General features: G+C 43.3%; 1 protein-coding gene across 1 annotated transcript; it reads left to right on the top strand.

Annotated features, from left to right (window-relative positions):
- Window positions 1-220: 220 nt before the first annotated feature.
- LOC117548161 (double-strand-break repair protein rad21 homolog A-like) lies at window positions 221-13,393 on the top strand. Its single transcript, XM_034219213.1, has 3 exons — window positions 221-266; window positions 6,580-6,777; window positions 13,332-13,393. The coding sequence occupies exons 2-3, from the start codon at window positions 6,591-6,593 to the stop codon at window positions 13,391-13,393; spliced, it is 249 nt and encodes an 82-aa protein (XP_034075104.1). The 5' UTR covers window positions 221-266; window positions 6,580-6,590.
- Window positions 13,394-13,669: the final 276 nt, after the last annotated feature.

The raw sequence follows: 13,669 nt of genomic DNA, 5'->3' as shown, positions 1-13,669 counted from the left end.
AAAGTAGAGCAATGTTCTACTTTTGCCGCCTCGACGGAGGCGTCAGCCAATCAAATCCCGCGTATGCAAATCTGACATTACAAGCGCTAGCCAATCAAACCGCGTGTATGTTGGGAGAGCCAGACCGCAGTTATTTCCCATATGTAAAAAAATGGAGGAGAAAATGATCGTGGCGGTACTATATGACCAGTCCCTCTTTACATACAGGGATACAAACCGGAGGAGCCAGGCATGGGGGGAGGTGGCAGAGACAGTGGGTGAAACTGGTAGGTGTCGCCTGTTTGGGGAGTTTATATCCAGTGTACTTCGTTTGAATGGACAGCTAGCAAGCATAGCCAGTATATTTAGCCAGCATGGATGTAGCATGAATGCTTTGCTTTGTATGTCCGGGGCGGGACATTCATGTGATTGGTTGTTGGTCGCGTTGTTCGTAAAAAATCCCCAAGCTTCAGACACGCCCACCGCCAAGCGGTAACGCACGCCGCCGTGTGTAGGCTCCGTAACTGGCGTGGTTTATTTTCATATGTGCATTGCACCACTTTACCTGCTCTCCATGAGAGCTAGAGAGAGAGGTAGAAGGGGAGGGAACAATCCCTTATATCTGATACCTGACGTCAGCTACAATAGCTGCGCCTCCTTACGCCTATAGCGCCCTCTTACTGTGGAACAGTTATAGTGCAGTTACATGCAGACATATTAATACTTACTAGGGGTGTAACGGTTCACAAACATTTCGGTTCGGTACGTACCTCGGTTTTTAGGTCACGGTTCGGTTCGGTACGTTTTCGGTACAGCAGAAAAAATTCTCACAAAACATAAAATATATATATATATTTTTTTATTATTATTAAACTGTGAACTCTAATAAATACAAAATATAACAAAATGAACATAAAAGTGCAGCATTTTGATGAACTGAAATCTGTGCTTGAACTGTACTGTAGTACTCTGTTCGTAATACTAGTACTCAGACCTGAGCAGCCAGCAGATTGACATTAGCCGGCAGATTGCTTCTCATTGTATTTTCAGGTTTTTTTTTAGAAAAATTAACTTGTCCACATTGCTTGCTGAAAGGGCAGATCTGCTGGCACTAACAATGTCTCCTGCTGTGGATAACACCCTCTCGCTAGGGACAGAGGTAGCAGATACAGCCAGGTAGCGCTTTGCCAACATGGCAACATGAGGATATTTGGCCTCATTGTTCTTCCACCATGCAAGTGGGTCGGAGTCCAGTGAAGTGCTGTCCGCTGCCATGTATGAGGTAACCTCTCCCTTCACCAGGTGCAAAGTGGGCTTGTTTCTCTCCTCAGTGTTGAAGAGCTCACCAAACAGTTCTGCCATGGCTGACTTCCTGATGGGAGGAGGAGGAGGAGGAGGATGGGAGGAGGAGGAGGAGGAGGAAGATTCTACAGATTCCTCTGGGTCTGCTCTCCCTGCGGATGACATGGCTCCTGCTGTCTCTGTGGCCTCCCTCTGCAGAATTAAATGACAGAAATAATGTTATATTTTACATGAGAGTACTATTCACATTGTAACAGCTATAACATGTCTCAAATTAAGCAAAAATTGAATTTATGCATAAGGAAATTAATTAATTGTATACCTGTTCTTCAATGGCCACAATCTCTGTGGTGAGACTGTTGTAGATGTGTTCACGGCAGGCATTATCCACATGAGAAAGGGCCTTGAACCTTGGATCTACAGCTGTGCATTTATGAAGAAAGTCCTGAAGAGCAGGGTCAGTGTATCTGTCCTTTAGGCTCCCTCTGATGGCAGCTTTGACTTCCTTCACAGTTAGACAGTCCTTCTCATTTGGTCCCATGGATTTAATCAGCATTGTTTTGAGAGGCAGGATCATTGAAACTGATGGAGTTGTTTCAGTGCACATCAGTGTTGTAATTGTTTTTAGGGGTTTAAGGACCTCAATTACCTCCTCTGCCATTCTCACATCCTGGTCACTCAATGTATTAATGTTTTTGTTTTTCTTGAGGGTCTTTTCTGTCAATGCTGAGTAAACAGCAGCTTGCTGCTCAAGATACCGCTCCACCATGTCATAACTGGAGTTCCAGCGAGTGGGGACATCATGGATGAGTTTGTGTTTTGGCACATTGAGCATCTCCTGTTTGCACTGCAATATATGTGCAGCTGTTGTGCTACGGTGGAAGAAAGACACAACACTCCTGATTCTGCCTAGCAGCCTGGACACCTGGTAATTAATTGTGTGAGCAAAGCATCCAATTTGGGGGCCCAGTCCAGCTTCACTGATTGCATTGACAATGTTTCTTGCGTTATCTGTTGTGACTGGAATTGTGTTACCTGGCCTCTCCAACTTCCATTCTGACACTACCTCCTTCAGTACCTCTGCCAGATTTGTGCTTGTGTGCTGTTCGTAAAGGGGGCGAGTTTGCAGGACGTGGCTTTGCATGTTCCAGTTGCAGTCGGGTGTAATGTAGTGCGCCGTTACAGTTAAATAACTCTCGGTGGCCCGAGATGTCCACCCATCGGTCGTTAGAGCAATAGAAGATGCCTTGGATAGGTCGTGGACAACTGTTGTTTTTACTTTATTGTAAAGTGCTGGTATCACTTCCTGGCTGAAGTGCGGACGAGAGGGAACCTGGTAACGAGGCTCGACCACTCTCAACATGTGTTTGAACCCTATATTCTCCACAACGGAATATGGTCGCATGTCCGCTGCTATGAAAACACCTATGGCGTTTGTGATAGCTGTGGCTCGGTCGGAACTTTTTACGAGTGGTGGAGGCTTAAATGATAGTGGGAGTTGAGTTTGCACTTCAGTCATTTTTCGTTTGGTACCGGTAATATTTACGTTCGGGGTGATGTCTTTTCAGATGCGTGTGCATGTTTGTTGTATTGCCGGCCGCGTAACCAATGTGTGTCGAACAATGCCGACAAACAGCTTTAGTTCGGTCCACCTGTCTTTGTCCGTCATCGTTGTATGCAACTGCAAAACCATAATGTTCCCAAACCGGAGACTTTAATGTTGGTGGAGGATTTTCGAGCTCCACTTTCCCTGCGTTCGCCATTTTGAGAGTTCCTCAAATTACTGACTAAATTTGAACGCATCCCTGTGACCAGCTCTCATAGCATGCCTCTCTCGTCCAATGAAATTACTTGCTCGCTCTATGACGCGTGGAACCCAATGTGAGCAAATGACTCTGAATGCTGCGCCCGCAGCACCTGAGATTACTTCCAAAAAGTTGTTCACGTTCTAAATTTTTTACGTTTAACGTTATATTCGTTCGGTACACTTCGGTACACACCCGTACCGAACCGAAGTGCCCGTACCGAATAATTTCGGTACGGGTACGTGTACCGTTACACCCCTAATACTTACACTTAACACTCCCACTTATGAATGATATGTATACTGTACAACTTTTCCAAGAAAAATAACAGTTCAAAATATCAAAAGAACATGGCAGTCAATATTCCATAATAGGCAATATTTTACACACCGAACATGACCCCTGCAAATTTTTTCTATTTCAGTTTGGAGACAGGCTTGGTCATAGCATCTGCAACCATGTCATCTGTGGGACAGTAAACCAGTGTCATCTTTTCTTCTCTGATGACAGATCTAATTAAATGATATTTTATATCCACATGTTTACATCTCTGTCGGCACACAGGGTTTCTGGCAAGTGCAATGGTTCCCTGGTTGTCTTCATAAACAACAGTTTTCTTATATACATAGGTATCCATTCCTTCGAGCAGTTGTTCCAGATAAATACATTCCTGTATTGTCAAGGCTAGAGCCATATATTCGGCTTCACAAGTTGATAGTGCCACTGTGGGCTGTTTCCCTGTTTTCCATGAAACCAGTGAGCTGTCTGTACCCATACTCACACAATACCCTGTGGTACTTCTCCTGTCTGTGGCGTCTGCCGCCCAATCTGCGTCACTATAGGCTTGAAGCCCTAAGCCCTCGCTGCTCTTCCTGTAACAAAGCTGTTTATCTGCTGTACCTTTAAGATAACGGAAAACATGTTTTGCTGTAATCCAGTGCTCTTCTGTGGGATCAGCAAAATGCTGTGATAACTTACTCACGACAAAACATAGGTCAGGGCGAGTACATGTTGTCAAATAAATGAGGCTGCCTTAGGGCTGTGCAATTAATCGTATTTTAATCGCGATTACGATTATGGTTTGCGACGATTATGAAAACAGCATAATTGACAAAATACGATTATTTTTGCTGGTGCGCTTTCGCCCCTCCCTAAAAGCCCACTCGGCCACGTGGGAGTGACATGTGTTGTGAGTGTTCAGCGCGAGCGAAGATGTCAGAACAAGAGCAGCAACTCGTTAAAAAGAAGGGTACAACTATTTCCACTATTTGGAAGTACTTTGGCTTTCAGGAGTCCGACGTGGAGCAAAACAAAGTACAGTGCAGGATTTGTTACCAGGTTGTGTTGGCACCACACGCTAACACAACCAATCTCTTTAATCACCTGAAATACAACCACAAAGTGCAATACGACCAGGCAGTAATACAACAAAAAGCAGATGCCCGCTCGACTTCATCCACCACATCATCACAGTCATCGATTCTGGACGCATTGTACAGAGCAACGGCCGACGCGACGAGCTCGCAGAGACACAGAGATATTACAGGTGCCATTACATTTCACATCGCTAAAGATATGTGCCCAGTTAGCACTGTTAGCAACCAGGGCTTTAAGCAACTTGTCAACACGTTGGACAAGCGTTACGCGATGCCGTCTCGGTATTATTTCAGCAGGTCTGCGCTGCCTGCACTATATGACAAATGCCGTGGGGAAGTTGAGAGAGATGTGGCTTCAGCTGACTACTTTGCTACCACAACAGACCTATGGTCTAGCCCAGGGGTGCCCAACCAGTCGATCGCGAGATGTGTCTAAAAATAGAACAACAATATTCTGTTTTATCGTTAATGTCCTGTAACATAATCTTCCTGTGCCAGAATAATGCACTTGAACGCATCAAAGCTTTGTGATTGGCCGGCGTCACCCCATGTGTCGGGGCGTGTCTGAGGGTCTTCAGTACAGGTGGCAATATTGTCACCTGCCTGCGCTCATCTCTGAAACCAGACCATGTAAACAGGCTGGTGTTTCTTGCGAACAATCTTTAAGAGATGACATGAGCAGCCCTACCAGCATTTGCCATGGTGGCCTAAACATTTTTATTTGGTCTTAAATTGTAGTTCAACATTTATTTCCTGTTACTTCTGGACCATGACGGTTGGCCAGCCTTCAACGTTTAACTTAGTGGAATATGTTGAATATGTTTTACCAAAATGTTGGCTATATGTTAAGGAGTTTTCAGTAGGTTGTGACAGTGCACTGCAACATGTTTGATTTCATTTATTTTGGTCTAATTTATTTTTATTTATCATATTAATAATATATGTTTAGTATGGTTTTGGAAGTGCGCTCCAACATATTTGTTGATCTTGTTTATTGGTAAAATATTATTTGTTTTAAAGTTCAATAAATGGTCAATGAATAATCGTCAAAATAATCGTGATATCAATTATTGACCCAAATAATCGTGATTATGATTTTTGCCATAATCGCACAGCCCTACTTTAGACCCTTTATCAGCACTTGCTGCAGGTAGCAGATCCTGAAGTAAAAGTACAAACGCCACACGGTGAAAATACTCCATTACAAGTTAAAGTACTGCATTCATATCTTATTTAAGTAAAAGTATGTATTATTAGACACATGTATTTATTATAATAATTAAAATGTATTACGGAAGAGCAGACCTACCAAAATAAATATATTTATAAAAATACATACATTGAATAATATGCCATTTAATGTACTGATTTAAATATTACCATACATGTCGGCACTAGTTGGTTAAATGTGACATACATTGATACTTTAGTTTGAATGTGTTTTGGATTCATTCAAATTGCGGAAGAATAATTCATAAAGAAATTAATGAATAAATATGTTCAATAATAAATTAAACACATCTAAAATGTTACTTGATAAAGAATAGGGGAACCAAAGCAGGGACGTGCACAGACATTTGGAGGGGCTATTGCTCTAAACTGGAAAAAGGGCCTCCCCCCCGAAAAAAAACATAAGACCTTTTGAAAATGTTAACTTGTTTTTAATGTAAAATAAACCAAACGATTATTACACTAAATTGAACAGTAATTCACATCTCATAACAAAATAAGCTATGGCGACTACTTGCATTCGGTGACTTGATTATAAAAATGAAGACCAGGGAAATTCTTTGTTTTGCGGTCCATATCTCATTAAAATATCTAATGTTAGTAACTATTAAAGACAAAATGGGGACAATTCTATTCTAATGTAGTTTGACCTTTGTAACTGCTGTGCAGTTCAGATGTTGGCAACCTCAGCCTCTTGCAGGACAATGACTTTGGTACGACACTATACATGCATTGTATATATTTGATGTCAACTCCTACCATACACTGCATATGTAGGCCTATATTTCAACATGATTAAAGGGAAACATTTTTTAACATACAGCATTTAATGATCAACATTTTAAAGCTGTTACTCATGTCTAAAAATAACCTTCTCTACACTTCAGCTAACTTTGGTATGGATGACCGTGAGTCGATGCGTGATCCCAGCACGTTTGAGGAGGACATCATGCACGGCGCCACAGCCTCCAACCTTTTGCTGGAGGCTGAGCCAGGCCCAGCTGCTCTCCCTGACAAGTGCAACCACATGGACTACGACTTCGGGGACTTTTTCGACTTTGCCCTGGAGCCCATTGACATCACTGGTAAGACCCTCCCGTAACCTTCCTGTAGAGATGTCTGTATCTAAACTACTTATTTTTTCTATTTTTGTATACAATTCGGAGTTCATTCTGCAGAAAGTCTCATCTTCAAGGTTCTAATTTTTCAATGTTCCACAATTTGAACAATATAGCAAAAGCAGGAAGATATAATAAAAAGTGCATGAAGATTATCAATATACCTTTGTTAGCCATTAGAGATGTTGCTGTACCTTTTCTAACCTATGAAACACTACTGGTTGTATTGTGCAGTTGCAGGCAACGTTGCAAATATGCACAGGACTGTTTTAAAAAACCGTGCAGCATTGATATTTAATTGAAAATGAATTCTTTATGTAATGCAAAACAGTTTCCCAAATGATATATTTTAGAATAATGCACTTGAACGCATCAAAGCTTTGTGATTGGCCGGCCTCACCCCATGTGTCCGGGCGTGGCTGGTGAGCAGTGCACTAGTTCGCTGACGTTGTCCGTGTCAACAGCATGGATGGTCAACAGGAGTGACAGTCCGCACACACACAAGACCGCAATTATGGCAGAAGCAAAAAAGCCCAAAATATAAAATTTTCACTCCAAGTGGGAGGATCATTATTTTTGTATCTATTCCAATTCAAAGTCCGTCTGTCTCATCTGCAATGCGAGCGTGGCTTTATCGAAGAAGGGTAATTTAGGAGCGGCATTTCAAAACAGTGCACAAACGCTACGAGACGGAATTCCCTCCTAATTCTGCCCTACGCTCCAAAAGGGGAGGGGCCTGAGAGCACAGCTAAATGCACAGCAGTCCATTTTCACCAGGCCCAATAACAAGAGCAAGGCTGCTACCAGAGCATCTTATCGTGTCCGTCACGTTCTTGAGAAACACATGAAGTCTTTCAAAGACGGCAAAGTTGTGAAAGAAGCTTTCCTGGAGGCTGCGACGCGCTTTTGTGGGACAGTAAAAATAATAGCAGCATTTCAACAGGTTTTTGATATAATAAAAACTCAATTTAGATACCGTTATTAATCTGCTGTAAGTTTTAGTTTGTTTGAATTTATTCATGATAATTATTGTACAAAATGGTATAAGAATGCAAACATTAAGATCTGTTCTGTTTAAATTGATTATAGTCTATCAGTTCAGAAACTAGTGTTGCTTGCATCCTATTTTAAAGGCATTTATTTTTATACTCTAATAAAATGCAACAAAAAATGGGTTTGATTCTATTAATGTTGTCTTTTTTATTGCACTGTTGCTGCAGCAGATTACTGTGTAGCTTCAGATCTGAGTTGTCTTATTAGTAAGCCTAATTTATACTTTTGTAGCAACACTATTTTTATATAATGGCAAAGAAAGGGTTCTTCAGAGTCTTTTCTTTTTTTCCTGTGTCATATGTGGCAGCACTGCCACAAGTTCCTCTTCAGAGAGGGTCTTCAGTACAGGTGGCAATATTGTCACCTGCCTGCGCTCATCTCTGAAACCAGACCATGTAAACAGGCTGGTATTTCTTGCAAAAAAAATCTTTAAGAGATGACATGAGCAGCCTTACCAGCATTTGCCATGGTGGCCTAAAATGTTTTATTTGGTCTTAAATTGTAGTTCAACATTTATTTCCTGTTACTTCTGGACCATGACGGTGGGCCAGCCTTCAACGTTTAACTGAGTGGAATATGTTGAATATGTTTTACCAAAATGTTAGCTATATGTTAAGGAGTTTTCAGTAGGTTGTGACAGTGCACTGCAACATATTTGATTTCATTTATTTTTGGTCTAATTTATTTTTATTTATCATATTAATATATGTTTAGTATGGTTTTGGAAGTGCGCTCCAACACATTTATTGATCTTGTTTATTGGTAAAATATTATTTGTTTTAAAGTTCAATAAATGGTCAATGAATAATCGTCAAAATAATCGTGATATCAATTATTGACCAAATAATCGTGATTATGATTTTTGCCATAATCGCACAGCCCTAGGCTGCCTACAGCTTCTCTATACATTTTACATCCGTCAATTTTTGTGCATCCTCATTGTAGTCTAGCTTTTAATCACATGGTGTTTCCCTAGTTCTACACTCCTGCATGTCAAAACGATTCAGGATCTTTTCCACATATCTCTTGTGGGATATTTTTACACAACTGGCAGACTGTTCGAAGTCCATGCCTAGAAAATGTTTTAAACCTGCCCAGGTCCTTCATCTTGAATCTGGTGGAGAGCATACCTTTCACCTGCTCTAGGTTTCTAGTGTTGTCTGCTGCGATGATGAAATCATCCACCCAAATCACAATTATCACTTTTCCTGACTCTTTTGACTCCTTTGTGTAAACACAGGGGTCTACTGGTTCTGTATGAAGTGGTCTTCAATTAGACATGCATGAAGCATCTCGTTCCAATTTCGCCCAGACTGTTTCAGGCCGTAAATGGATTTTTCTAGCTTGCACACTAGCTTCTCTCCTTCTTCTCGTAACCTTCAGGTTGTTCCATATATTAGTCCCTATCAATGGGTGCGTGCAGGTAGGCTGTCTTCACATCCATCTGGTGTAAAATCAAGTCTTCTTCGGCTTGCCTTCTGCATAACTACCCGTACACTGGTCAGATTAGCTGTAGGGGAGATGGCTCATCTCACCGTAGTCTATTCCTTCCCTCTGACTGTAGCCTTAGCTACAAAACCTGGCCTTGTACCTGTCGTGCCCTTCAATACCCTCCTTGATTGAGTACACCCACTTGCCTCCCACTGTCTGTCTACCCTCGGGTAACTTTGTTAGAGTAAAAGTATGATTGTCCTCCAGAGACCCTCATCTCCTCATCCATCGCTCTGTCCCATTTTCCCGACTCATGGGATATCATGGCCTCTTTAAAGGTCTGAAGTACACCACTCACTACTCTGTAGCAGTAATCTATGCTGGTAAGTGTACTGTCATCCTCCGTCACTTCTCTCTGGGCATAGTCTTTCAGATACTTTGGGGGTTTATGTTCCCGGGAGGGATATCTCCACTGCATGAGGCACGTGACGTCACCCTAGGGTGCTTCTCTCGCCATCATCCTCCGGTGGCTGTTGACCATCTGTCTGCATGTCTGTGGCTCAGTACACTAGGCTGTGGCGTCTCTTTCTCACACCCTATTCTGGAGTCCAGCTCTGGCTCCTGTGTCTGTGTCTCGTTCTCACATGTTGTCTTTGTGACAAACTTTACTAACCTGTGCTTTTGCACTTTCTCCCCTTACCGGGATAATAGACTAGAAAAGCGGGGCTGCCCTTGTCATGTCCTACAAAAAGTCCTTTCTCACACCTGGACTCGAGTTTTCCTCTGTCCTGTTGGTAAGCATAACACACTGACCCAAACTTGTGCATCCTGGCTAGATCACACCTTTTTCCTGTCAGTGCCAGTATATGGGGTGGTGCCCGTGTGCTTGTTAAAACACCGATTTCTGGTGTAAGCTTGCTTCTTGGACCGCATAATGCCATAGACTCTTAGGTAAGTTACCGTCTATTAGCTTACACCTAGCCATTTCGAAAAGAGTGCGCCCTTACCTCTTAGCTATCCCGTTCTGGTGCGGGGAGTAAGGACAGGACGTCTCGTGTCTGATCTTGCTCCTTCTCAGCAGTGACTGAAACTCCTCTATTTGTAAACTCTGTTCCGTTGACGGACCTCAGGCATTTTTACGCTGCCATACGGGAGCTACATCTGCAGGAATCCCTCTGTGGCCTGAAGTGCATCACTCTTTGCTTTGAGAAAGTAAACAAACACTGCCCCTGTATACACTGTGAAAGACTGCATATATTTAAAGCAACCTATGGACTAGGGATGCCAGTGATTATTCGATTATTCGTTACAGTCTCCATAATCGAATATTATTTTTAAAAATCGATTTTATTTATATATTTTATTATTATTTATGTTTTTTTTTTTTTTCTGGCTTAGTTTCAACCAAAATATAGACTAATGCTAATAATAGTAATAGTATTAATAATTGTAAATGGCCATTGGTCACACCACCAGTTTGTTTTACTGTAAACTTGGAGGAAGCCTGCGTGCAGAGCAGACTGCTGCTGCAGCACGCTACACACCGCCCCCGCCCCCCCCCCAACACGTAAAATGAACAAAGCGGCAGGTAAAAAGAGTTCCTCCTCGTGGAACTACTTCGAACTTACATGTCCAAAGGAAGTTAAATGCAAGCTCTGCGAAAAGACGTTGGTCTATCACAGCTCAACAATGCGTTTTGAGTGCATCCATTTGAAGATGCGCGATGCGCGCACAATTTATTTATTGCAATGCTGCTATTATTAATAATACAGGCTACAGCCCTACAGGGGTCGGTCGAATAATTGATTATTATTCGCCAGGGCTGCCGAATAATCGATTTTGATCATGGTCAGTTTCTGGCAACCCTACTATGGACTCATTATTTACTGGACCGGCTAGATCTGTGTTAACTAGCTCAAGTGGTGTTTTACTTTTTCTGTGGGACCTCTGTTCCTTGTTTGAGTGAACTTTCCCTTTATACACACATCACATTCTTTGTTAGGTCTATGCTTTTCACCGTTAATGTGCATGCCTACTGTTACCGCCTGCTTGCAGTATATCCTCGTAATTACAATGACCCATGATCTCATGCCATGTCTGAATATCATGACTGACATTACACACATCATTTTCATTACATTCTGTTTGTAGATAATACATTCTCTTGTACACCTCAATGTTAAATCTCGTACCGTCAGGCTCCACAAGAACATCGTTACCTTCATTGAAGAACACCTTGGCACCATTTGCAGTAGCAGATTTTACAGAAAATAGTTCTTGGGGGAACGAGGGTATGTAGAGGGCGTTCTTCAACGTCACTGTACACCGGCGCCCCTCACTGTCTATGAGGCATACCTGTGCGTCTCCTCTCCCGTGCGCCAACCCGAAAGTGCGCTTCCCGTCTGCCAGCTCCATGCTGTGTCTCTCCGGCTCGAAGGTGCTGTCAAAGTTCTTGAATCGGTTCCTGTCGTTGATAATGTGACGCACCTGTGTCCACGATCAGTCCCTTCCTTTGGGCCTGCTGCTGCGCTGACCGGCTGGCGTATGCTGTCTGCGCCCCGAAGGTGAAGTCCTCTCTTCCCGCTGCTCTCCGGGCGTCGTCTCGACTCGCCTCACGTCCACCGCTGCCGCCATCTTGTCCACAGCCGCCATCTTGCACGCGCGCGTACCGAGCGCCCTGTTCGCGCTTCTTTCTACACACTCTGTCTGCGTGTCCCGAAGTTTTACAGAAACTACACCAAACAGTTTTTGTGCAATTATCCTTTCGGTGACCCTTTTCTCCACATCGCCAACACGCCATCTCCGTCGGGGGTCCGGTCTTTTTCTTTGGCGCTGCCCGGGCCTTCATTACCCTTGCTCCCGCCTCCTCGGCGACCGGGTCTGAGTCTTCTGAGGCCTCGAAGTTCCGCAACTTGGCCTTGAACTCCCCCAGCGACATGTCCGCTGAACCGTGCGTCACCAACAGTGTGAACGGTTTATACATCTCCGGTAGTCCCCTCATAACCATCGCCATCATTAGTCCATCGCTCGTGCTTCTCCTGCACTTTTGAGCGCCGTGATGATCTGTTCCGCCCTGATGACGTATTCAGTCACAGTCTCTGTGTTAGCTTTCTTCAGCGCGGTCAATGTTATATACAGGGATACAATCCGGGGCCTACCTCTGCCGATGTAGTGTTCTCTTAACACTTTTAGACTCTCTCGGCCTTTGTGTCCCGGAATATCAGCCCCAAGCTTGTGTTGTCTAGGAGTGGTGCTAGTTCGCAGTATGCGTCGGCGTTCAGCTTAGTATCCAGGGCTCGCGCGGCCTCCGTTATTTCTCCCGTGAGGCCCGTCAAAATTGTCTTTTTCAGCCCCACTCCGTGCATACAGCACAACATCCGCTCTTCCCAGAGCTCGTATTCTTCTGCCCTTCCGTCAAACGTGGGCCACTTGCTTCTGCCTCTGGTCGCCATCTTTTGATTGTAGCTTAGCTTAGCTGCCCGTTAGCTTAGCTTTTTAGCGTCCCGCGGTTTTCCCGCCGCTAAACTAGCCTAAACTTTTCAGCTAACTAGCTATCGTTATTTCGCTCTTCCGTGATCTGGGCCCATAACCTGTTGACAGAGTCACATGTATAGCAATAAACTGGTCATGACGACGAGGTCTTCTTTAGCCTTAACTGGCGTGGTTTATTTTCATATGTGCATTGCACCACTTGACCTGCTCTCCATGAGAGCTAGAGAGTAGAAGGGGAGGGAACAATCCCTTATATCTGATACCTGACGTCAGCTACAATAGCTGCGCCTCCTTACGCCTATAGCGCCCTCTTACTGTGGAACAGTTATAGTGCAGTTACATGCAGACATATTAATACTTACACTTAACACACTCCCACTTATGATGATATGTATACTGTACAACTTTTCCAAGAAAAATAACAGTTCAAAACATCAAAGAACATGGCAGTCAATATTACAATGTTCATTACAAGTAGAGCCTTTTTCTTAGTGTGACACAAGGTGGTTTGTCTGTAACCATATTTACATGTCAACCATCTCTAGGAGGAAATGGAGCAGATCGCCACATGGTTACAGGAGGACTCGCTCCTGACTCCTCAAAGTAGGCTCCGCTGTGTTTGCTGTGGAGTGCCCTCCAGCGCACCAGAAGCCATCTGAACAGTGTGACATGCAGGGGGGCGGCGCCAGGGGGGCTAGGGGGTGCTGAAGCACCCCCGGATTTCAAAGCACCCCCTAAGCACCCCCAAGAAATATGTGTTTTTGTTTTTTTTCGAAAATTATTATTATTATTTTTATTAAATTAGAAATATTATTGATTACATCAATGCATATGTTAAACAAACACATTTTTGACCAAAAACATAAAGCCAACACAGGTGATA

This window comes from Gymnodraco acuticeps, unplaced genomic scaffold (assembly GCF_902827175.1).
Source record: "Gymnodraco acuticeps unplaced genomic scaffold, fGymAcu1.1, whole genome shotgun sequence".
NCBI lineage: Eukaryota > Metazoa > Chordata > Actinopteri > Perciformes > Bathydraconidae > Gymnodraco > Gymnodraco acuticeps.
Note: the sequence above shows the minus strand (reverse complement) of the source record. Positions and strands in the feature narration are given on the sequence as shown.

Coding starts and splice junctions, on each gene's coding strand:
- LOC117548161 (XM_034219213.1), top strand. CDS start 6,591: ATGGATGACCGTGAGTCGATGCGTGATCCCAGCACGTTTGAGGAGGAC. Junction 6,778..13,331: donor GGAGCCCATTGACATCACTG/GTAAGACCCTCC, acceptor AACCATCTCTAG/GAGGAAATGGAGCAGATCGC.